A 27,644-nucleotide genomic window follows, 5' to 3' on the forward strand; every position below is an offset into this window, starting at 1 on the left:
CTTTATATCACGCCATTCTGACGTTATAACTTGCAGTTGAAATCGCAATTGAGAATTGTGAGATGTAAACTCGCAATTACGAGAAAAAAAGTCAGAATTGGGTAGTCTCGACTGACGGCAGAAGGTCTGGACTCTATCGCAGCTTTCATTAGTCGAGGGCCGCCCAAGAGAATGTTTGACTGACAACAACGCAACCAATCACAGTTTGTTTTGTTCCGCTTCATGTGAAAATGTAAAGTCGATGTCCCTGTGTGGCGAGGTGGACGAGTGAGAGACATGGGAGGAGCGAGCGAGACCGGTGTGCCTCGCAGGTGACGCTCATTCTCAATTACGCACACCGATCTCGCTCGCTCCTCCCATGTCTCTCGCTCATCAACCTCCCCACACCCTGCAATAACAGACCGGCGTGCATATATTAATTCAAGAACGCTGTGCAGATTTACTGCAACAATGGAGCCACGAACTTCACATACTTTGGAAAATCCATTTAGTTGATCCTGGTAAGCATTCATTGTCACAATTGTAAACATGGCGGCGTTCTTCTTCCACAAGGGAGTTTGGCGTCACGGCATTTGTTTTGAGACGGGCCATTAAAGAACGCGACATCCTGTAGAATTCAACCAATCAGATGACGACTTCGAAACTCCTGAAGTGTTTCTATATAAGTGTGCCATTTGCATCCGACATTCAGCCAATTCAGGCTGAGAGATAATTGTGAGCAATAACCTTTTTTATTTTTTATTCAGTGACGGAAATAAGCTTCCATAGGGTTGTGTTTAAAAGTCCAATCCCAATGGAAAATTCAGCTTTTAGATCAGCCGGTAAACACCCCCTTGAGGAACAACCCCTTTGTTTCTCATAGGAAACACTTTTAGCCGAGAGCTGTTTTGCTGCCCAATGAAGCAGATATACGCAAGCTATAGCGGTGCAATATCTTCAGAATTTTCTCCTAATTTAGCTGTACTCACAAATGTCTCCTCCATCTCTGTTTCGCTCAGCTCTGTGTTAAAGAAAGAGATGTTTTTTAGTGCAAAACCATTAACAGCATTTGAGTAATAATGGAGTTGTATGGGCTCCTCACAGTGTGGGGCAGCCTGCCTTATTAGCATTAGCTGGGTGACCTTCAGCATTTCCAGCATTTTGATTTCTTTCCAATGGCCAATTAAGCAGGGGGTGGTTTATTTAAAATAACATTCAAATAATTATGCTGAAAGTTGGATGGGGATAAGGGGCAAGAAAACCTTAAAAAAAAATTGCTTTAACACACTTTGTCTGATCCTCGGCTCCTCTGCTGGTTATAAAGGACAGTTCACAGTCTTCAGGTCTTCACAGGCACCATCGGTCAGTTGGGGAGGGACACAAGGAGAGAGAACAAACACGTTAGATGGAGTGTTATGATAAGGATTTCTAAGAGACAGTGCCCATGTGTGCTGTGCCAGGCTGGTCTGACACTAATCCCAGATTTGATAGAGCACCAGCCAGTCCCTTGGAACCCACCAGATGAGAGACAGCTACAGCTGACAACACAACTGAGAAAGAGAGACCGCTTACTTGAGGTTTGCCAGTGTTTTAATGAGAGCGAACTCGCGACGCTGGCTGGGTGGCATCCAGCGGTGTCTCTCTGCCAGTGCGAGCGTCCGCCCACCGAAACCAAACATGGCAGAGAAACCGAACCTCACCAGACGACCCATACAGCTGAAGCTGCACACGTCCACAGGCTGATGATGACCTAGAACAGCAACGTAACAATGTCACTATGAGGCATTAGGTATAAGATGACACTGCCATAGAAAGAGTACAAAATCACTAGGAACAGAGGACACAACAGACACACAAGGGTGGTAAGATCCATTACAAATGTAGATTATAGCTCTGCTAAATCTTTCCCCGCCATTGACAGAAATTGCCGTCCTTTATGAGACAGCGCTTCCATGCCATTGACGGAAATGTTCAGCTTTCTGTGTTTTCACTGTCATATAGTAGGGGACGCCATTAAAGGTAAGGCTTTTAAAATAAAGGCGAAAAAGAAGCAGAAACAAGTGATAGCATATGTAAGCATATTCATATGTAAAATAACACAATCATCAACATTAAACAGTACACTGTAAAAAAAAAAAATCAGGTCTCCAATTGAAATTTTTCTAGTGACCGATCACATCTAAATTTTTTAGTTGGCCAAATTGAATTTCCTAAATTTTAATTTAATTGAAGTGCATCAATTCACAGAAATTCAATTTGGCCAACTGAAAAATTTTGATGTGATCGGTCACTAGAAAATTTTCAATTGGTGACCTGAATTTTTTTTACTGTGTATATAAATTAATTTTGTTACATTTATATAGCGCTTTTCTAGGCACTCAAAGCGCTTTACATATAGAAGGGGGATTCTCCTCAACGACCACCAATGTGCAGCATCCACCTGGATGATGCGACGGCAGCCATATTGCGCCAGAACGCCCACCACACACCAGCTGATTGGTGGAGAGGAGACAGAGTGATGAAGCCAATCTGTATATGGGGATGATTAGGAGGCCATGATGGAGAGGGGCCAATGGGCAAATTTGGCCAGGATGCCGGGGTTACACCCCTACTCTTTATCGAAGGACATTCTGGGATTTTTAATGACCACAGAGAGTCAGGACCTCGGTTTAACGTCTCATCCGAAGGACGGTGCTTGTTACAGTATAGTGTCCCAATCACTATACTGGGGTGTTAGGACCCACACAGACCACAGGGTGAGCACCCCCTGCTGGCCTCACTAACACCTCTACCAGCAGCTACCTGGTTTTCCCAGTTGGTCTCCCATCCAGGTACTAACCAGGCTCAGCCCTGCTTAGCTTCAGTGGGAAACCAGTCTTGGGCGTCAGGGTGATATGGCTGCTGAATCATAACTGCCTAATGTTAACGAATGAAATATCAACCCAGGAAGAGCGATAAGACTGTGCAAGCTTTGGGAGTGTTGATAGACTCAATCTACTCCATCTATGTTTTGATCATTCTTCTGAATCCGATCTGGATGTAGTCTTTGACACAAATGTGATTTTCTCATCTTTTTTCTCAAAATGTTGCTTTTTACCCACAACAAAAAAATAATGCATTAAGTTAGAATATGAACAAGTGAAAATGATCAAAAATGCTGGCAACTTTTTTTAAAATCAAGTAAGTACTCACGAATATATAAATATATTACATTCGGTACCGAAATGTATTAAAAAAAGTTACATAAATTAAAATGGTTGATTTTATCAAATTTGTACTATTTTACTCCAATATATGCTCTATTGAAATTGTCAGTCGTATATCCCGTGCACATTATGTGAGGAGCGCTAATTTGAAGTTGCTTATAAATTAAATTGATCATTTATGAGGTGTCAATTCAGATACTGTCTCAGAAGGTAGCTGCCTATGTAGGTAGTAGACAGTGATTTTTTCAGAGCCATTGAGAGCATGATAATAACAGATGCAAACAATAATGCATCTATGTTTATTAACGATATCCAGTTTATTGCATGTGAAAGTGTATGTATATATATATAACATATTATAACATTATGATAACAATAACATATGACCACTGACAGGTGAAGTGAATAAAACTCTGATTATATCTTCATCACGGCACCTGTTAGTGGGTGGGCTATATTAGGCAGCAAGTGAACATTTTGTCCTCAAAGTTGATGTGTTAGAAGCAGGAAAACTGGGCAAGCGTAAGGATTTGAGTGAGTTTGACAAGACAGACTTTGACTACAGCTCTTGTGAGGTGTTCCTGGTCTGCAGTGGTCAGTATCTCTTAAAAGTGGTCCAAGGAAAGAACAGTGGTGAACCGGCGACAGGGTCATGGCCGGCTGAGGCTCATTGATGCACGTGGGAGTGAAGGCTGGCCCGTGTGGTCCGATCAAACAGACAAACTACAGTAGCTCAGATTGCTCAAGAAGTTAATGCTGGTTCTGATAGAAAGGTGTCAGAACACACAGTGCATCGCAGTTTGTTGCATATGGGGCTGCAGAGCCGCAGACCAGTCAGGGTGCCCATGCTGACCCGTCCACTGCCGAAAGCGCCAACAGTGGGCATGTGAGCTTCAGAACTGGACCAGGGAGCAATGGAAGAAGGTAGCCTGGTCTGATGAATCACGTTTTCTTTTGCATCATGTGAATGGCCTGGTACCTGTGCGTCGCTTACCTGGGGAACACATGGCACCAGGATGCACAATGGGAAGAAGGCAAGACAGCGGAGGCAGTGTGATGCTTTGGGCAATGTTCTGCTTGGACACCTTGGGTCCTGCCATCCATGTTGATGTAACTTTGACACGTACCACCTACCTAAGCATTGTTGCAGACCATGTACACCCTTTCAAGGAAACGGTATTCTCTGGTGGCTGTGGCCTCTCAGCAGAATAATGCTCCCTGACACAGAGCAAAAATGGTTCAGGAATGGTTTGAAGAGCACAACAAGGTGTTGACTTGGCCTCCTAATTCCCCAGATCTCAATCCAATCGAGCATCTGTGGGATGTGCTGAACAAACAAGTCTGATCCATGGAGGCCCTGCCTCGCATCTTACAGGACTTAAAGGATCTGCTGCTAACATCTTGGTGCCAGATACCAAAGCACACCTTTAGGGGTCTAGTGGAGTCCATGCCTCGATGGGTCAGGGCTGTTTTGGCAGAAAAAGGGGTGACCAACCCCCTTTTAGGAAGGTGGCCATAATGTTATGCCTGATCAGTGTTTATTATAAAATGTTGGGGTTGATATAATTTTTGCATGTATTTGAAAGAAGTTTTTTTCACCAAGACTGCATTTATCATCACAAATACAGACAAACAGTAATGCTGTAAAATATTATTACAATTTTAAATAACTGAACTTAAATAACTCAAAATAAGAATTTTAATATATATTAAAATGTAATTTATTCCTGAGATGTCAAAGCTGAATTTTCAGCAGCCATTACTCCAGTCTTCAGTTCTAATATGCTGATTTGGTTCTCAAGAATTTTTTTAAATTATTGTCAATGTTGAAATTAGTTGTGCTGCTTAACATTTTGATGAATTATGATACTTTGATGAATAGAAAGTTCAAAAGAACGGCATTTATTTGAAATATTTTTTTCTAACACTCACTTTTATCAAGTGAATCCATCTTTGTTGAATAAAAGAATACATTTCTTTCAAAAACTTTTGAACCGTAGTATATAATCAATATCTATATGCATTTATGTATGCATGTATATGTGCATTATGTAGATGTAAATGTGCACCATATAGGCTAATCAACAAATGTAATTCAAGTCCATAAGAAACAATAGAGTCATCTATCAAGTGTCAATGTGACATCTCTTGAGTTAATTCATTGCATATGTCGGAGTGAGCAGGAATGAGTGGATCTGGTGGCCCATTGGTTGAGTCCAGTCCCCGTAGCCCGGCACATTCCTGACCTCCTTCTGTCTCCCCATGCATACGCTCTCCCCGCTCATGCATTATTCATTGGATCCTTCCAAATCCCGCCAGTTGGCCTTATTCACATGCGTAAATATTGCTTAATTAGAAATGAACAAGCCCTATATTGGCCTTCCTAAATAGGCATTACGCTCTCATTCGTGTCAGGTGTCTTATGTGCCGTTGATGTTTCTCTTTTGCCTTGCAGCAACAAAAGCCAGACACTTTGTGTAGTAAAGAAAGGGGAAAACGTGTTTTTTTTTTTTTTGTTCGCTTAACACAAGACGCCTAATGCCTGGCTGTAGGAATGTCTTCTAAGGAAAAGCTGTCTTTTGCTGAGCGAGTGCCTACACTTAGCTCAGCGGTTCGTACAGAGAGCCACAATGTTTTGATGGAGCAATTAATCACGACGGTACGAGGACGTTTCTCAACGAACCTGCTGAGATAGCGAGTGTACCGCGGTGCACAGAAAAGGTGCCAATCTCGGCGAACAAAAGAAATTCACTCGTTCTTAAAACTCACACCTCCCTTTAGTCAAAAGCTATGAGTTACACTACCATATGGCTCAATTCTGAGGACTTAATGATGAGACGCATTCTCTCACACGTGGAGGTCACATCGGGGTTAATCATCCGAGTCTGCAGCCAAGCGAGAACAGAACTGGGCCGGAGAGTTTTAGGCACACCAGTTTTGAGGGTTTGTCATCTGATATTCTCACACAATCCAGTTTTGTTATTTTAAAGGGATAGTTCACCCAATAAAGTACATTCTGTTGTCACTTGCTCACCCTCATGTTGTTCCAATCCTGTATTACTTACTTTCTTCTGTGAAACACAAAAGATGACACTTTTAACAATGTTTCAACTGTTTTTGTCCATACAATGAAAGTCAATGGGGACCAAACAACATTGGACTCCATTGACTAACTTTGATTGCATGGGAAAAAAACACCATATTCTTCAATATATTTGTGTTGGTGTAGGTTGTGTCATAGGTATGTGTCATGGTTTGACATTTTAGTCTTTTCTTCACAAGCTATCATACGACTTAGTGCAAGAGTCATATGGATTAATTTTATAGTGCTCTTTGTGCCGTTTCTGTACATTTTGAAGCCTGGTGGTCAATGTATGGAAAAGAACTAAGTGAAAATTCACCAAAAAAATCTCTTTTTGTCTTCTACAGAAGTAAATAACACCATACGGCATTCTGGAATGACATGAGGGTGAGTAAACTATCCCTTTAAATTTCAGTCTGTTATTCATGCAAAGCTATCATATGACTTCAGAAGTCTTAGAATATAGTGCACAAGTTATATGGACTAATCATATGATGTATTTTAATTGTCATTGTATGGAGAGGAACTATGTGAAGATGCCATAAAAATTCCCATTTTGTCTTATACACAAGTAAAAAAAAAAAATTCATTTTCATTTGTTCTTCACATAAAGCTATTACTTAATAAGAATTCTAATATAGTGCACGAGCCATTTTAACTACTTTTTATTGTGCTTTTTATGCTGTTTTTTGTACATTTTTAAGTCTGATTGTCAAATGGAAAATAACTAAGTATATGAAGGTTCCCTAAAACATCCTTAAAATACTTGTTTTGTCTTCTAAACAGAGGTAAATCAACAGTATGTACAGCATTCTGGAATGACATGCAGGTGAGTAAATCATGACAGGATTTTAAATTTTCATGTAGTTTTTGAGTGAACTATTGATTTAAAAATCAAGTTTTTAATGTTGTTTTTGTTTAACTGTCTATGTGGTGTTTTTAATATGCTTTAAGACAAACCATGTGCAAATCCATAAGTCAACACCATTGCTGAGTATTTTCTCTTAAAAACTGCAGTTTACCATAGTCTCAAAAAGATGTGGTTGGAAATCCCCCTTGTTCTCTACATCACAAATATGTTGTAACCAATCACGTCAACAAGCGGTGGGCATTAGCATATCATAGAATATCAGCAGGGGAGTCTCAAGAGAAGCCATGTTATCCTGGTATATTTTTCTGTTGATAAGAAAAATCGGTACTATATTTAGCAATATAGCGGGTGAATTATTTATATGATGTATATTACGATGTTATGATGAATTATATGCCTTTCTTCACTGATGTTCTAAGTTGTTTCTAGTGTTTCTAAGGATACTGATTTTTAGAAGGCAACTTGACTGTGAGATGGCAAACGAGAACATGCTTTGTGTAACATTAGCTAAACATTATTAGCTGTTTGATAACGTAGTCAAGCAAAAGGCTAATGATAATAATTACCATTATGTGTCCGACGTTGTAGAGAGGGTTACATAAAACTCATTGCCATTCTGATACATCGACTTTTAGATGAGCCTGTATTTGTATAATTCACTCTTCCACTTTTTCTTCTTAATCCGTTTCTGGTTCAAACATATATATGGCTGAATTAAACCAGTATTTCCACTTGCCATTGTGCAGTGTAAACTACAGTAAAGTTGAGCGAGTGGATCTCTGAGCTGGTGTGAGTGAGTGGAGGCGGGGATAATTTGCATATTCATGGGTGTGCATATACTACACGAAGCAAGTTACATTCAAGCTATTTTAAGGCATGACGATTCTTTTTCCACAGGAAAAAAAAACGTTTAAATATGTCATTTTTGGTGATCAAAGATGAGTTTTAAGGGATAAAATGACTACAGGGGGACTGGAAAACAAAATATCACCAAATTAAAAAAAATCAGTAATCCACATATAACGTAGCAACAAAGAACCTAATTTACTCGAACACAACTGATTCTGTAATTCTATTGTGCGGTTCTGATTGTGTTCATCCCAATTGTAATTCAGCTATAAAGCAAAATTTTTGCCAGTATGTGTTCTCTCTCTTTTTTTGGAGGATGTGAGCTTAGCTTGTGCGTGTAATCCCCTGACACAAGCCAAATCCGCTTGTCTGTTAAGCTAAGCCCAGGAGAGCTTGCACAGTCGACACAATGGCCCAGACATATTGGTGCTAACTTCAAAAACGCCTCACAGACAGACAGACAGATAGGAACATGCAATACTAAAGCCAAAGCGAACACTGCCAGCCAGAAGTAACACTTCCAAAGACGGCCCACAGCCACGTCAAAGAAGCTCTGCGTACGTGGCGGGACGGTACGGGTGATTGACGACAGACGTATCTCCACCTCTCCCGGGACTGTCTCTCGTTCCATGGGACCTGTAAACCATGATCTCCAAAGCTGGAGAGGCAGAGCCCGCGTGGGGGGTTTGTCTTCTCTCGGCCCCCATAACAACAGCCTGTGCACTCTAATTAAACAACAGATTACAGAGAACCACCGCACACTCCGCCATTGGGATGCACGGAAAAGAGAGAGAGAGAGAGAGACTTCCAAAGGGTGAAAAAATAAAACCATTGCCCCTGCACACATAACTCAGTGGAATTGAAAAGTAAATACGAAACCCATTTACATATTATTATTATTATCATGTATATTTGTGCTCCGTTAAGTCCCGTGGTTCCTCAAGGCCTTACTGTAAGCGTACAGGCGGCTGTAAGGCTGGAGAATCACTAGAAGCTCATGCATGAAGGAGAGAAAGAAACCGAGATAAATACCCATGATGATGTGCAAGGCTGCAGTCACGGCGCGTCTTATTCCATGCACAGAGCACGCCACCACGTCAGTAGAACCTATGGAAGGATAATTACACACATTTGAACACTCTTTAAGGAATAGTTAGTGAACAAGCTCCAAAAACACAATAAAAGAACCAAAACTTTAGTTCACATTACTTATGAACTTGTCTTAATAGTCCTAAAAATGTGACACAAAATATGCTATAATACAAGTCTTAAAGGGATAGTTCACCCAAAAAGGAAAATTAGCCCATGATTTACTCACCCTCAAGTCATCCGAGGTGTATATGAAATTCTTCTTTCAGATGAAGAAATTTGAGTAATATTAAAAATGTTCTGGCTAATCCAAGCATTATAATAGCAGTAATAGTTGCTCTGTTTTTGAAGTCCATAAAAAAAGCATCTGTCCGTCAAATAACGTGCTCCACGCGGCTCCGGGGTGTTAATAAAGGCCTTCTGAAGCGAATCGATGCGTTTGTGTAAGAAAAATGTCCATATTTAAAAAAAAAAAAATCATCAGCCGTCCCCGCACCATCACTTCCGGCGAAAAAGGTCAAAATACATGTAAAATACTGGTGCGATCATATGTATATTCATAGATTCGAATGAGGCATCTACGTATATATATATATCTTTGATCGCGCCAGTATTTTGACCTTATTCGCCGGAAGTTATGGCGCTGGGAATACTAGATGACATTCCTCTGATAAGAGGTAAAAAAATTACATAAATACTGTTTTGTTTCTCGCAGAAACCGATCGTTTCGTGTCTTAAGACATCTATGTGTCGCCACGAGCCGCATGGTTTAATAAGGATTCGTATGTCTGTGTTTTTACTCTCATTGCTCTCATACTCTAAAATATCCCCATTGACATGCATTATACGACTATCACACTGCAGCGGTTGGAGTTAAAAATCTTTATTTGTGTTCTACTGAAGAAACAAAGACACCTACATCTTTTGGATGCCCTGGGGGTAAGCTAAACATAAAAATTTTTTTGGGTGAACTATCCCTTTAAGACAGATACGTAAAAATTACATAAATGTTGTTTGTCACACAAAGTTATTGTATGGCCTCAGAAGACTCGGAATCAAGCGCATGAGACAAACTTCATAGCACAAGGAGTTGTGGGCAATGTTAGGGTGAATTTTACAAAACCTGTCAAGAAAGGGTTCTATTTCCCCCCAAAATCAAAAGAAAAGAATGTTATATTATAAACAAATATTATCTTACAGAAATGCTCAAAAGTGATGTCCAGTCTATGAAAATTGACCCTTTCTCTTCACCCTTTATTCAAATATTATTTTTTTTTTTGAAGATTTAGCATATTGCGTAGTTGTTTTGTTTTGTCATAACGCAATGAAACATGGAAAAATGTGTGGACATAATTTTTTCGCTAGGCTGTCATACAAAGAAATTGTGAGCAAGAAACAAGAGAGAACCAATGAAATATGATTATGTTGTAGTCAGTGTGCTTTTTCGCGTCAGCTTTTTGTTTTCTTATGCATTTCTATATTACCCTATAGCTGTAGTTTGCCTTTTTTCCCGAATAATTTTGTCAGATTATTACCTTAACCAAGTTTATATTTATAACTATTTTTATAACTACATTTTCCTCATATTTTGATGTTTTAATTGAACGTGTGGGGTCATTAAAAACAAATATCCTCTCCTGATATCACTTTTGGCCACTACTATATAATTAATATTATATAAATATTTATTATATTATACTGAATGAGGTATTTCTGCATAATTGTCTTAATGTTTCTAAAAATGCAACATAAAATCCACTATATTCCAAGTCTTCTGAATTCATGCGGTAGCTTTGTGTGATTATCAGTGAACAATGACATAAATTTTGGTCTGTTTGTCACACAAAGTTATCATATGACTTCAGATGACTTGGAATATAATGCATTTTATGTTGCATTTTTAGAAACATTGAGACAATATTAAGAATATTTACATGACAATTATGCAAAAAAACCTTGTGAGCTTGAGTCATTTTTCCACAAACATAGCATATGGATTTGCATTTTGGGTGAATTGTTCTCAACTGGACTTGTGTATTTCAGAAACAAGCAGCTTTTCTTTTTGGATCAATTCTGTTCTCCGCACAGGTGATTTTGTGATAAAGCTTTTTCTCGTTAGACACACGCTGATGCTGATGCTATGAGACCATCTGAATGCTGTGGCATATGGTCCCATGATGTTTGCTATAGTGTGTATCCCTGCACAGACACTGTTTACTCTCAGTGAGTGATGAGATTCCATTAAGAATGGCTACAGAAACGTGAAAAAATGTAGCTTTGCTTTATTATAGTAGACTCTCTCCCCTGCATATCAATGTTCTCAAGCACCTGCTACAGAGGACAGAATGGGAACCTTTCCATTCAATTTCTATTCAACCAATCACGGCTCACTTAAAGTCCTCAATAATCAATGCAATTTATATGCTCTAATTATGCACACTTCTTTCTTTAGCATGTTTCTTTTCAGAGCATGACAATGTTAAAACATGGATTTCAGTTTTATCTATTAAATGAGTATCTATACTACACTAAAACTATGTACTTCAGGAAAGTGCATACTTGTGAGTGTGCAGTGAGACAATATGCTACTGTTGTGACATACTGCAAAGTATTTTTGTAGACAAAATTCATAGGACATGGAGTAGTGGGAAATATTAGGGTGAATCTTACAAAAACTGTCAAGAAATTGTCATATTTTCCATTTATATGGAAAAAATTATATGATAGTATATGATATTATATGATATATTATATTATATTATATGGTCTGTCACATAGAATTATCATATGGCACGTCTTTTTTTTTTGTTGAGTTGTGGAAAGAAAAATATTTATTTCTCTTTTTGTGTTCCACAGACAGCATATGAATTTGGAACAACTTGAGGGTGAGTAAAATACTTGCATGGCCCGTGTCAGAATTTGTCTTTGAATAGAACGCGTGTGGGCGTGGCCACATTAGCAGATAATGAGGAAGTTCGCGAACGACTGACATCTCTCCGTTTTCAAACAGATTACATAAACAAAGAATATAAACCTGACAATTCAAAGTTTCTTTAGACATATGTCTCATGTTTGTGTGACAAGTACTCACTAAGTTACAGTTAATTATCTGCAAAGTATCAGAATGGACTTCGTTGAGAGAGAGGCGGCAGATCGCGCATCATGTTTGCTTTCTTTATTTTGCAAAAAGCACAACATTTTGTTTTTATTTCGAGTATACACAAATAAAAGTAGACACTTAACAGATTTTAATGATGTATAACACACCAAAATTGACGGAGTATTTTGAGTCTCTTTCGCACTGACAAGAAAAAAAGTGAGGTGGTATCGCTGGTGCGGGGTTAAAGCAGGGGTGTCCAAACTCAGTCCTAGAAGGCCACTGTCCTGCAGAGTTTAGCTCCAACCTAACTCAATACTCTTGACTGGAAGTTTCTACTATGCCTAGTAAGACCTTGATTAGCTAGTTCAGGTGTGTTTAATTTGGGGACGGAGCTAAACTGAGTCAGAATCCGAAATCGCCCCCTATACCCTCAAATAGGGCATTATTTGAAGGGACAGCCATTTATAGTGGTGTCCGATACCATAGTGGACTTTTATTTCTAAATTCTGACATTTTTTGATGTAAAAATCATACTAACAATATAAGTACACCTCAGGAAACATTATAAAATAATAGAAAAATTCCATGCCATGGGACCTTTAAGTGCACTCATTCAATCGCACCGCGATAACGAGTGTATAGCCGATGTACACTCAACGGCTGTCCGAATTCACTCACTCATTTTCATTTACTCCTTTAAGTGAACTATATTAGTGGATAACGTTGCAAATAGTGAATGAGGGTTTAGGGGGCGATTTTGGATTCAGCCTGACAGTGGCCCTCCAGGAGCAGGATTGGACACCCCTACTTTAAAGGGATAGTTCACCCAAAAATGAAAATTCTGTCATTTACTCACTCAAGTTGTTCCAAACCTGTATGAATGTCTTTCTTCGGCTGAACACAACAGAAGATATTTTGAAGAATATGAGTTACCAAACAGTTGGTGGGCCTCATTGACTTCCATAGTATGGGAAACAATATTATGGAAGTCAATGGGCTCCATTAACTGTTTGGTTACCCATATTCTTCAAAATATCTTCTCTAGTGTTCAGCAGGAACAATGAGATCATGAGATCAGCAGGACAATCAGCTATGAGATCATCTGAATGCTGTGGCATGTGGTTTTTAATTTTGTTTATTCAAAATAGAATAGTTTTCTAAAGATTCACCCATCAGGCACCGTTGGAACACTGTTTTCAATGTACTCTGCTTTGGAAAACCCTAGTTCTTGTCTTGCACACTGTTTAGGACTAGTATGTGAGTTGTGATGCAGCATTGATTTAAAAACAGCAGCAGCTTTGCCCATCTAATGAGTGAGGTAAAGTTAATCATTACAGGATGAGGACTTTGTTAAAGGGCATTAATTTAAGTTAATATCGCCTTGTGCCAATTAAGGCGGTTTACCTTGCTGGCAGCTTGCGAAGGGAGAACAGGTGTGTGTATTTGTACTGATTACTACAAGAGACAAACAGCAGAGAGAGGCTTGTCCTTGTCGGGTGAGTAGGCATTTCCTTTCATGCAGTTATCTGGCCAGTGTGTTTGCTCAGATCAACAGGGTATGAAAGCAAATGTCTGTAAATGAGAACAGGACGGAGGTGTTGGATGAAACCGTTCCCTCCCTTTCTGACAGTGCTGGACACACACTCACACTCCAACCGAATTTGGCTGCGAGTAAATGTGCCTCTTCCCACCTACCAGGTCACTGGTAATGTAGCCCTCCCTCACACACACACACATCCACAATGCTTCCTGGCCTCTCTGGGAGTTTCCATATGTTGTGATGATTTCAACACAAAAGCTCAGTAAAGGTAACAGCGTCTGGCGGACTGAGTTCCAAAACCTAGAGATCTGCCTTACTACTGCTGTAGCTACTATGGCCATTTTAATTATTTTGTTTACTCGAGTACAAGCAGATTATTCAGATGAGCATATACTTTATGAAGCAGACTTTTTTCACCATTGCATCTTGACGGTGAACGTGATTTCACCAAGTGCAGCCAATCAGATTTGAGGGACAAGTTTAGGCTTAAAAGCAGGGTTAGGTACTTCTACGTCAGTGTTATTCACCAATTGTTATGGGTGGGGTAGGGTTAGGGTTAGGGTTAGGTTTAGGGCTGGGATTGGGTTAGGACTGAATTTTTGGACAAGGATGTTGTTCCAGGATCAACAAAATATGTTGATCGAGGAACATGTCTTGGCAAAATCCCGGTGACTGCATCTTGACACTGCTTCTTTTTTTTTTCTCAAGCGTCTTGTATATGATTATATGCCCTGTTAAAAGCTAAACAAAAGTCAAAACATAAGTAATCATGTTTTATTATGAAGACTCATTGGCAAACTCAAAACTGCTCAGAAAGCAAGTTTATCTGAGATTTCTGAAAATTATCATAATGTGTGCACAAATATATTAGCCCCATATTAAATTAATACATTTAATTTAATATAATCCAGTTAATGGACACGTGTTCAGTGGACATTTTCATGACAGTTAATCAAATTTGTTACATTTTCTGCCTTTAATTTAAAATAAAATGTGTCCATCATTTTATTACAGCGTCTGTAAGAATAAAAGTAAGAACTAGACTTTTCCTCCATTGCAGTAATAATAATAATGAGATTTATTGTACTGTGGTAATGATGATTTTGGATTTTGGGTATTTTATCTATTTGGATTTTCATTTTTATTTTAAATACAATCTACCCCCAAATTATGCATTTTTATTTTTAAATTATTTAAATGTTATTTATGTCGTTTTATTGTTCGTAATATGCTGGTTTAAAAAAATTTACGTAATGAAAATGGCATTATGGTAATTATTTTGTGCTTGTTTTTAATCAAATTTCTGAGACATTTCTCTCACCCTGTGCACCATCTTTTTTTTCAGTTCTTTGCAATGCATTATGGGTTTGCCTTTTCAGCAAGTATTTACATGATGATGCTTTAGAATTTGGCCTAAAGAACTTAGTTTCTTTCCTTTTGAAACAGCTTCTCATCAGGAGTGTGCATCTGATGCCTTAAAATACTGTCTACGTAGGCAGCTCGCTAGATTTTGGAACAGAGCCGACTCGCTCCCTGTCGTAAATGGCAAGCTGTGGCTTTGCTGTGTTATAGCAAAGTGAGTCCTACAGGGATAAATTCTGGTGCAAGGCTTGTGAGAAACTGTAATATAAGGAGTGCTTGGTGTACCGCCAATTAAAAGAAATATAATGAATGCGGTTACTTAACAGTCTCAGTGAGTGTGATATTAAAATCTCATTATCTGAATGCTAAAATTACCATTTATTGCACAGATCTGATAAAGCCCACTTGAGGTTCGCTTGAGTTGGTGAACAGACAATGGCTGTTTTTTGGTGTTTTGGTGTCGAAACGCATTGATCGTTTTGTTCTTTTGTTGTTCGGCGGGGTCTGTAGTGCCGCTGCCGCGCGGTAACTCTATATTTCAAGCGTGCATCTGCCTTTCCCGCAAGGCTCAGAGCAACAGCCTGTGCCAACATCATCGGGACTTCCATATATTAGCCATCTCCATTCCAGAACCTGGTGACGAATGGTGCTAGCGCCTAGATATTAGAGTAGGGGGGCGAATAGGAAGGAAGGGGGCTTTGAAAGAGCGAGAGAGGGAGAAAAAAAATTGTCCTTGGAAGTGCGAGCACTTCTGCAGAACAATTAACTTAATTAAGCAGACAGCATGAATATTCATAAGGCAGTTAATGTCTCCCTCATCCAGGCAGATGAATGTGATGCAATGACTCGCTAGTCAAGCATGTCTAAGAGTCTCGTGGAAACTGCACCAACATTTTGGTTCTTTGCCTGGAATATCAAAGAAATTAACAGTCCCCCTGAAACCCTTAAAAGCAGGCAAATTAATTAGAAGCCTGCAATTTATATGCTATACGTACCGAGGTGCATATACTATGGTGCATAGAGAAAGCCTTTAATTGGGCAGGGCAATGTTTATCCTGCATCATGTAAATAAGGTATTTGAAACACTCTTTGTAATTAGCTTTATCTTTCGGAAAAACTTGAATGTTTGCTCAACTTGAGTGTATTTATTGACAGAAAGGAGCATAAAAATGACAAATTAAAGCGTTAAAGAAACTAGTCTGTTTTCCTGCTAAGATAATTAGACGTCAATGTAGCTGCTATATGCGAGGGCATTTCATGTATATTTTATTGGTAATTACTCGCGGTAAATCACAGTAGTTGATGCAATACATGAGTGGTTTTGCAAAGCTGTAACAAAGAGAGTGATTTGACTCCATTTCCTCCGTCCCTAAGGATTGACCTGGGTCTGATGTCACACATCCAAACCTGCGCAGGGAAACGCCAAAGGCGGGGGGTCGTTTTTTTCCCCTCCGCATTTGTGACATGAAACTGTTTACAAATACTCCCGTGGGATTCGGCACTAATGAAGAGAAACCATGACCCCGGTACGGTCAGTTTGCAGCGGGTGCGGAGTTGGAGGGCTTCCATTGCTCCTAACAACAGCACTCCATTTTGCTGCGCCTGAAATGACAAGTGAAGGTCAATCTCTTGGACGAAAAAGTAGGGGCCGCTACCGAACCAATCTACCCTGCTCTCCCCTCCTCTTTCCACCCCAGTTTGGCAGCTCTTTGGGGTTGGTTCATGCCACAATCCCGCAAAAAAGAGAGGAAAATATCTCAGCTTAGTCAGTCCTGGACAATACGCAGGGCTCTGGGCCGCTGATCCAAGGCCAGTGGAGCCTGTTTCAAAGGCAAATCGAGGATGCTCCATTTCAGACACTCTTGAAGGCAATTAACTCAGTGTGCGAGGAGGCCATTCAGAGGCCTGACTGTGATTAAATCAATTTGATAATGATACACTCGCTTGCTGCTGTTATGAGCTGCCTGTTTGTTTTCGCTAGAGGAGTTTCAAAACACAATCAAACTAAATCATTCTGACAGCACAGAAACTAGACACCGAAATTACTACAGGGTTTGGTTTTTAATTGGCAGCCCGTCTCTGATTGTTTTAGTGCAGGAATGAAGCATAAAACGTCACACGGTTTATCCACAAGACTGTTGCTATACATTATTTTACTACTAGTCACATTTTGACATGCTGTGATTTATCATATAAGTTTGTTCACTTAAATAAATCATGGAGTCAAATCATGGTTTTAGTCCATGTCTGCTTGTATATAGGATATAGGATATATAGGATATTAATTTTAATTTAATAATTTAGATAGTATATAATATAGTATGTGTGCTTTCGAAGTAAATAATATGTAATAAATATACAATATGTAATTAATATATTTACGTAATTTTATATATATATATATATATATATATATATATATATATATATATATATATATATAATGAAATATTATATGTGCCTAAATTTTTTTTTTAAATCATTTATGATATGATATATAGAATAATACATTAAATAATTACTTGTTTTTTTAACTAATATAGTATAATAGTATAATATCTAATTTAATCTGTAATTAAAACATAGATCTCTCAACATATCTCTGGCTTTTTCCAGATGATGTCATCACAAATATGACTCTTCAACCCCTCCCCTCAAACCACCTGCCTCCATTCTAGTATGCAACACCCACTTTCCATGAAACAAATGTATTTCAATACATCAGGGCCGTAACCACCATGGACAAGTCCCCCCCAATATTTGAAATTCTTGCACTGCACTTCATTACACAGCGCTCTGTATGTTAGGGTGACAAAAAGTTTTTAGTCTGGTCTGCCTCAGGTCTAACCCTCGTCAATGTCAAAATGATTGAGATGGCCATTCAAATCAAAGTAGGCGGGGTTTACATTCTCTTTTGACTCGTGCACAGACGAACGCGTCAATCTATCGCTTAACGCCAATGCAGGGACTCTATTCTTTCCGGGGACATCACAAAACAAAATGCAAACAAACGTTTCCATGCGCTTAATATACAATCACTAAACATCTTTGATTTTAGTTAAGAAAAAAAAAAAAAAAACGATATGAGGGCGGGTTAGAACCTGTAACCTTCGACACGGTTTACAAAAATTCTAGCACCAGACCACTAAGGAATTCAAGAATCAAAAGCAGTCTATGTGTTTATTCACTAACGATATATTTGATGCAAATGTTATTTGCAAATAGTCCCAAAATGATTATTTCCACACTAGAATTAGACCTAGAATATCGTTCACTGTTCTGTTTCTTTATGCTTTATAAAAATAAAAATAAATGTTCCCCCCAATGTTCAAGACATGGTTACGGTCTTGCAATACATAAATAGCTTGAAAGCAATTTCACTTGCATACTTCTGTGTGAAACAAGATATACAACAAGAACAACCTTTGGGAAATTCATTTATTGTTTTGTGAAAAGTGGGTGTTGCATACTAGAATGGAGCCAGGTGGTTTGATGGGAGGGGTTAAAGAGTTATATTTGTGACAGTATCCGGAAAAAGACGGAAATGTGTTGCTTTAAGTTTACTAGGATCTGCACGGGATGAATTGTGCACAGTAAGACCAGAAACATGTATAAAAGTGAATTGGGTCAAGTAAATTGGGTCAATTTTGAATTCATGTTGACTCAGCGAGGACTGAACGCTCATTCGCACACTCTCCTGAGACAAGCTGGACATTTTGGGCTGTACTGGGGACAGCTGCAGGAGAAAGAGATACACCACCCCTGATCCTCACCTGCTGGTATTATGCCGAGAGGAAGTGCTGCTTGGACAGGCGTGAAGATAGAATCTGTGTCCCTCCCAGCGTCCATCTGGGCTCGGAGAAGCAACCCGTGGGCCACCTCAGCCACAGAGCCATCTCCCCCAACACATACCACACTAGAGAGAAGGCAAACGGATGGGCGGTGAGTCATGTGACCCAAAGTCATGGCCAAGGGCTGGCTAACACACATGTAACAATTAGGCTGTTGTTCACTCATGTGGATAAATGTAAATCCATATGGGAGAGTATTTGATTGAATATACAGATTACACATGGCATAGTTATCCCTTAAATATGATTAAAAATTCCTACTAAGTCTTTATTAGAGGAATCCATTTCAATTAATGGAAACCATAATTCCCATTACGTTGTATTGAACAATAGATTAAACCGTGGAAGTGTCGAGAGGGAGGCATTCTAATTGGGAAATGTCCTTTTTTTTTTTCTAGAATAGCGGAAAATCTGTCAGATCTCTGCAGCAAAATAAATCATTAAAAATGGCTGAGCCCACTAATCTGCTTTAAGCACATTACTAATAAATGAACACAGCCTAGTAAAGCTGATTACATTTAATTCAGAAATGCCCTTTAGCAATACTGTACAATCTCACAAATAGACTTGTTTAGCAGACACGGCCAGCACTAATAGGCAAGTAGTCATGCCACTCACAAAATGAGTTCTGTGACCTTGCAGTCGCAGGTGTTTGGGATAAATCTGCCTGCAATATTTTGATCCGCCATATATGTTAAGCCTCGAAGGACGCTGCGAATCTACCAAATCAGGAGAGTAAATATTAAGCGATACATCAAAGCTCACCTATTCACCTATGGGTTATTTTATGAAGGGGTGGGAGGGACGAACCGTGTTAAAACATTTGATGCTTTTCACAGGTGTCAGAGACTGTGCCTTATCTTCATCTGTAGAGGTTAAAGCTTCAACGGAGAGGCCTCACCAAACACACAGTGTGCCGAGACAATGCAGAGCTTTATGGGAATGACGGATGGGGTCGAGATGAACAAGCCTCATTCCACATTAACCAATGTTCAGTGCTGAAGTTAACATGTTGCGTGTAGGGCAGTCGACTGATTAAAAATGCTAACCAGATTAATTACATGATATACCGATTAATTAAATAAAAATTGATGGCATATCAATATTTAAGAGAAGCCCCCAAATGAAGATGATAAAAAGATATTTTTGATAAAAAAGATGTTTTATTTCCTTATTTAACATATGCTCATCATTAGGCCACAGTAATCCATTTTTTTTTTATATCCGTCCATTGAGTCTGACACTTCTGCTGTCCGTAACTTTTTTTGGTTAAGAATGATCCAAATTCAAATTGAGCGAGTACATAACCAGCCAGTGTCCCCTTACCCCTTAGCCCAATACACGACAGTAAGCTTGTAATAATGTGTAATAATTTGAGTGGTACTGGTGGATTTACGCGGGAAATTCGAGCGTGTCTTTGTGTCATTACGTCACGTCTGTATACATAAAGGAGTCCCAGAAGTTCCTCACTGAAGCTGGAATAATTCAATTTATCATTTTGATGGCGGATTGTAATCTAGAAAGGTCCAAACGACAATCATAAGTGACAACTGGAGATTCACCTGTATTTAAAAGTCAAAAGATTAGACTGTCCAGAAATTCAAATCTAAAGGTAATGCTAATACACTTAATACTTGTAGTCAATGCTGATGTTGTTAACGATTAACAATTTGAGAACGAGGTATAACAATACTAATGGTTTGCATGGTTTGATGTGTTATGAGCCAATCGATCGTTAGATTTAATCACCGTTGGTAGGTGATTTATTGTTACATTATTCATGCTTTTTTTTCCTCGGTTGGTAAGAACAAAAGTGGCAGACATGTTACTTACTTGTTCAGATCACATTTTCCGGTGAAACGTATTATTTTGGTCATACTTCCAAGATGTAATATAGTATGTGTGATTCCGAAGTACATGATCCACACTGGTGTGGTGACAGCCTACACATATTACTCCTCAAAACATTAGATTCATCCATGCTGAGGAGCCGTGACGATCCACAACCCAAGTAAAGATAACCATTCAGCAACTAACTGCAATTCCAGATTTCAAACAGAGATGGCGACAAAGAGGCAACTTTCGGACTGCAGCCTTAAATTATTTGACTATATACAGATGTGTCTTTGGCATTTAGTTTTGTCACGCTGTGAGTATCACGTTTTGTCAAGTTAAAACTAGTTCTAGTAATTTTGAAAATGTTTAGACTTGCATTTTTTACTTGGGGAAAAACGTGAAAGTGAAAAATTCTTACGCAATTCTTTATACTATTTACAATAGAAGCTTTTCTTCTCAAGTTATACATTGTATAGTAAAAATATACTTATAAAGGCAGTATTGAGGCGTCCCAGTTAAAAAATTCCTTCTGGGAACTAGCAATTCCCCACTTCTGAGGACAAATGAAACGCACCAAAAATAACCATTGTAGGAGTTATTGCATCACAAGCATGATGGGTATCGCAGTTTTAGCGATTGTTACCGTTATCAGAGATGTACAGAGCATGACTATTTTCTTTCAGCCCACAATTCTCAAACTTCATGGTTAAAAAAGACACATTTTGTTCAAAAAAATTGTGACATTAGGGTGTGAGATGCATTATAGTGTGACACACTGCATTACAAAATCAGGAAATGGTCTTTTTCCAATCATAGCTTGTATATCATGTTTGAGGAAAAGTAGCCTTTCCAATGTTAGCCAATAATAGCTCTACAACTCTAACGGAGAGAGAGTCTCTGTGAGCTGACGGTGAGGAAAAGTAACGCACTACTTCCATACATTTAACGTTCCCTAATGTGTCACGTCAGTCTCATTGTGTGGCACTTATCTCACTTCCCATCTATCAGCAGTCAATGTGGTGGCAGTAAAAACTGCACAAATAAGGTCTTTTCATTCAGGGTGCTGATAATTAACATAAATGTGTGAGGGGAATAATTGCATCCATCGCTGATGTGCCATCACTTTAACGTCTATTGTGTGTGGCACAGCGCGTGACTTAATGTGAGACGTAACTGAAATAGCACCGTTCCATTTAAACCGGAGGAAGCATCAGTTGCCGAAGTAATTAATGAGTGATGATCTATTAATGAAAAAAAACGTGTGATTAGTATTACCTTTGCAGAATTAATTCTTCAGAAGTTAATTAATCGAGTTCAGAGGAATAAGGACAGGGGACTTAGTTTAGAGCGCTTTAACACGTTTCCTCGACAGAAAAAAAAAAAAGAAAAATGTGGAACTATGCAAGTCTCTTTTCTTCTGCTTTCGCTGAGGTGTTAAAGATGGTGTGTTTTAACATTTTCTTTCTAATAAAACACCCTATGGATTGTTCTTGACAAGTTGTCAGCTATTTAATGTAACATCAGCATTAGTAGCATTATCACCGTGTGTATGTGTGTGTGTTTTTTTGTGTGATTTATAAGGACACAGATTTGTATAATGACACGGGTATTACACTGGTATTACAGCGTAAACATGCAATATGAGGACATTTCATATTGAAGATAGCTTTAAAACATACTAAAATGTTTTATTAAAAATGTGGAAAACCTATGGAATGTCCTCACTAGATAGCAAAACAAACCTGTGTGTGTACACTGAAAATGTAATAAATATATTTCAAGTTTTGTATTATTATTTATTTTTTAAATACGTTTTGGTTCATACAACTTTTTTGTAAGTCATAATGGTTTGGAGCAACATGACAGTGAGTAAATGACTATTTTCATTTTTTTTAAGTGAACTATCCCTGTAAAGACCCCTTTCCATGACTCTATTGTGCGATTTGAAACGTACCCCATGAGGCTGTAACAATAGTACTGACACAAATTCCCTGCTTGAAGATTATCCTGTTTAGCAAACAACAGAAAGAGTGATCTTTTTTTTCTCTTTTTCACCCGCCGGGTTAAGTAGCTTAGATATCCTCAGTGATTTGTCATGCAGACAGAAAATTAAATTTCAACAAAATCATCAGAGCATCTTTTCTATAATCCTCGATAGAGAATCAGCTTTATGAAATTGGAATACACAGACAGACCATGACTGATGCCGAAATTCCACACAGATATTATCCTCAGCGTTAAGTCTTGAGTCTCACTGCTGCGCTGTACAGGAGCAAGAGAAATCTATTATCTATAATGACATCTATTACCTTAAGTGCAAAGATATGATGCATGATCCCACAGGGTCTTTCATTCCAGTGTTGAGGAGTAACCAAAGCAGTAATGCTTCTAATTTAAAGGTGATGGGTCTAATTATTTATTTTATGAAAAATGTTCATGTTCAGATAATACAGGCATAGCAATTGCACACTTCAACTTTAAATGCCTTTTTAGAAGTATTACAGAGTTTTATAGTGTATATTTAATAATATTAGAACAATATGCAAGAGTGATGAAAACAAACCTGTGATTTTAAATATAGATTTATTTTATTTTATTTAGAACCATTATATAATCTGATTCATCTCAATTATACACTACCATTCAAAGGTTTGGGGTTAGTAATAAATTCATACATTTATTCAATAAGGATGCATTGAAGTCATCAAAAGTGACGGTGTAAAGATATTTATAATGGTACAAATTATTACTATTTGTTCATCAATCTTTCTATTCATCAAAGAATCCTGAAATAAATCACGTTTTTTATGAAAATATTAAGAAGCACAACTGTTTAAAACATTGATTTCTTGAGCAGCAAATCAGCATATTAGAATAATTTCTGAAGGATCATGTGACACTGAAGACTGGAGTAATGATGCTGAAAATTCAGCTTTGTCATCACAGATATGTACAAATACTCACTAGAAAACAGTTATTTTAAGTTGTGCTAATATACCACACGCATCAGTCTCTTCTTCACTGCATGCTTGACCGCGCGTCTGGGTCTGAACGTAGTAACTGAGCATTGCAACGTTAACTGTTTCATTACGTCAAAAGGCTTCGCGGTCCGGATTCGGACCGGAGTCCGCTAGTTGGCGACCCCTGGTTTAACTGCACTATAGGCGGAGTCCTAGTTTACCTTGCATGTGCACTTTGTAATTTTATTTTGTATCACCCTGTTTTGATCCCTTAGAAAGGGCTGTTGAAGGGGCTGTTTGTGCAACAAAGTATTTGTTTCACCCTTTTATTGATGGGCAGTGTTACATTGTGTGAGCGATTATTTGCTCCAAGTGAGAATGTTGGTGTGAAATCGAACACTAAAGTATGCCAATGTTGTTTTCAATAAAACAAACATTTGAACAAAGCAAGCCGATCCACTTTTCTATGTTGATAAGAGCAATAAGAAAAAATAATGGGACAAAAAGAAATCAAGGGACATTTAGAATAAATAAAAATGTGCGATTAATTGTGATTAATTGTGAGTTAACTATGACATTAATGCGATTAATCACGATTAAATATTTTAATCGTTTGACAGCACTAATATATATATATATATATATATATATATATATATATATATATATACATATATATATATATATATTAAATAAGTGCAGCTTAATGAAGATGAGACTTCTTTCAAAGACAATTAAACCCCAACATTTTAGTAGTACTGTAGTGTAAAATTAAAAAATGCTTTAAATATCAATGTAGTAAAATAGTTTAATAAGGTGCATTCATACCATGCCGTAATTACCTCAACGATTCTGAACTAAAAAAAAAAAAAGCCTGCCTTCACGTGTTTGTAAAACTTGTAATTACTGTTTATAAACTCGCAATTTTCTGAGGGCTACGACTTGTAGTACCTGACCACTGCAGAAGCTGGGCCTGTAGTTCAGTTCTTTGTTCTTTTGGTCCAGACCAAAAAATAAAATGATACATTTAGTCCTGGTTCGCTTAAAGTTTGCACCAAACCTAAAGATAAAAAAGGCTTTTATGACGTATAATTTGTGATGGAACTTGTCGAACATCCAAAACAATGCTGTGTGCTGGGCTAAATGTGCTCGCTGTCACACATATGACGGAGCTGACAACTCGTGAAGAGCTTATAAAATGTGTAAAGGACTCAAAACAGCGGCAGGAATTCCTCCGTCACACACACAAACAAAGATCTACTGCGAGGAGACGCGGTTCTGATGCCTGTACCGAACTGTGATGGGCAACATCACGACTATAATGAGAAAAAACTGTTGTACTTGATCATTCTGCCCTTTTTAGGGACATATCTTGTGACATCATGTCCTGCTTTTGGTACGTTTACATGTCTTTGGTTCGTGTTGCGTTCATATTTCAGTCAAACCGCACCAGAGTTTGTTTGAAAGTGGACTGAGACCCATTGGATACCAGTCATGTCTAAGGTCAATGTAAACAGGCGGGCCAAAAAATCTGATCAAAAGATTGGATCTGTGCATTAAGACTTGCAGTTTAAACGCAGCCTTAGTCCTGGTTCGCTTAGTGTTAACACTGTCCTTTTTAACACCAAATCTAAAGATAAAAAAAGGCTTTTATGACGTATATTTTGTGACTGAACTTGTCAAACATCCAAAACAATGCTGTGTGCTGGGCTAAATACACTCTCTTTATGTGCGTACATATGACAGAGCTGACAACTCATGAAGAGCTTATAAAATGTGTAAAGGACTCAAAACAGCGGCAGGAATTCCTCCGTCACACAGACAAACGAAGATCTACTGCGAAGAGACGCGGTTCTAATGCCTGTACCGAACTGTGATGGACGACAGCACGACTATGACAAGAAAAACAGGTGTACTTGAGCATTCTGCTCTTTTTGAGGACACATCTTGTGACATTATGTCTTGTCATGTTGCGTTCATATTTCAGTCGAACCGCACCAGTTTGTTTGAAAGAGGACCAAGACCCATCTTTTCTGCAGTCTTGGTCCACTTGTTTGATGCGCACCAGGGTTCGGATGGAAGTGTTCACAGTTATCCAAATGAACCGCACCAGAGTTTGTTTTAATCGAACCAAACCTGCCAAGTGTGAACACACCCTTAAATGTGTTTGACTTAAAAGCGGTGCTGTGCAGACCGATGACAGCAAAGTACTGTGAGAGCGATTCCCACTTTGTATTATTTTCACATTGCTTTGTTGCTCTCACATATAAATAATGTAAAGTGGTCCTGCACTCATATCATCGGTGAATATACACTCACCTAAAGGGTTATTAGGAACACCATACTAATACTGTGTTTGATCCCCTTAATTCTACGTGGCATTGATTCAACAAGGTGCTGAAAGCATTCTTTAGAAATGTTGGCCCATATTGATAGGATAGCATCTTGCAGTTGATGGAGATTTGGATGCACATCCAGGGCAAGAAGCTCCCGTTCCACCACATCCCAAAGATGCTCTATTGGGTTGAGATCTGGTGACTGTGGGGGCCATTTTAGTACAGTGAACTCATTGTCACTCATTGGTTCAAGAAACCAATTTGAAATTATTCGAGCTTTGTGACATGGTGCATTATCCTGCTGGAAGTAGCCATCAGAGGATGGGTACATGGTGGTCATAAAGGGATGGACATGGTCAGAAACAATGCTCAGGTCGGCCGTGGCATTTAAGTGATGCCCAATTGGCACTAAGGGGCCTAAAGTGTGCCAAGAAAACATCCCCCACACCATTACACCACCACTACCAGCCTGCACAGTGGTAACAAGGCATGATGGATCCATGTTCTCATTCTGTTTACGCCAAATTCTGACTCTACCATCTGAATGTCTCAACAGAAATCGAGACTCATTAGACCAGGCAAAATTTTTCCAGTCTTCAACTGTCCAATTTTGGTGAGCTTGTGCAAATTGTAGCCTCTTTTTCCTATTTGTAGTGGAGATGAGTGGTACCCGGTGGGGTCTTCTGCTGTTGTAGCCCATCCGCCTCAAGGTTTTGCATGTTGTGGCTTCACAAATGCTTTGCTGCATACCTCGGTTGTAACGAGTGGTTATTTCATTCAAAGTTGCTCTTCTATCAGCTTGAATCAATCGGCCCATTCTCCTCTGACCTCTAGCATCAACAAGGCATTTTCGCCCACAGGACTGCCGCATACTGGATGTTTTTCCGTTTTCACACCATTCTTTGTAAACCCCAGAAATGGTTGTGCGTGAAAATCCCAGTAACTGAGCAGATTGTGAAATACTCAGACCGGCCCGTCTGGCATCAACTACCATGCCACGCTCAAAATTGCTTAAATCACCTTTCTTTCCCATTCTGACATTCAGTTTGGAGTTGTCTTGACCAGGACCACACCCCTAAATGCATTGAAGCAACTGCCATGTGATTGGCTGATTAGATAATTGCATTAATGAGAAATTGAACAGGTGTTCCTAATAATCCTTTTGGTGAGTGTATTGTGATACTGCCCAGTCCTAGGCCTCACAGTAGACACACTTTGAAATCGTCCTATCAGACCCAGTGATCCTGAACCCTGTGATTTTATGTTAATAAAGATTTTAAGTTCTACTTCGACCTCTTACAGTGTCGGATCTCTTTATTTCTAGATTCACAAGAACCCGGCCACCAAGCCCTCTTACCACCTTCATACACCAGATTAATCACCATTCAACATGAATGTGTTCTTCGCTCGGTGCTTGCCCTTGTCCTTTTGTCACTGCCGTGAACCTGCACGCTGTGTTTTTAATCAAAGACCACTGTGCCAGACCCAGCACGTCCCCTCCCACCGAGCCCAGAGGATGCAGCGGAACAGTAGGGCGGCAGTAACGGATGAGCGTTAAGCCGGGGCCGGAGATATTTAAGAGG

The 27,644-nt window shown here is 38.9% G+C and overlaps 1 protein-coding gene across 1 annotated transcript in view; it reads right to left on the bottom strand.

Annotated features, from left to right (window-relative positions):
* Positions 1-27,644, bottom strand: part of cerkl (CERK like autophagy regulator) — a 98,554-nt gene that overhangs the window by 15,744 nt on the left and 55,166 nt on the right. The window contains exons 5-9 of the mRNA XM_079821094.1: positions 18,852-18,994; positions 9,020-9,094; positions 1,552-1,729; positions 1,268-1,324; positions 969-1,000 (exon numbers count right to left, since the gene is read on the bottom strand). Of these exons, the coding sequence (XP_079677220.1) occupies positions 969-1,000; positions 1,268-1,324; positions 1,552-1,729; positions 9,020-9,094; positions 18,852-18,994 (485 nt within the window). The remainder of the gene's footprint in view (positions 1-968; positions 1,001-1,267; positions 1,325-1,551; positions 1,730-9,019; positions 9,095-18,851; positions 18,995-27,644) is intronic.

This window comes from Gobio gobio (genome assembly GCF_949357685.1).
Source record: "Gobio gobio genome assembly, chromosome: 7".
NCBI classification, from domain to species: domain Eukaryota; kingdom Metazoa; phylum Chordata; class Actinopteri; order Cypriniformes; family Gobionidae; genus Gobio; species Gobio gobio.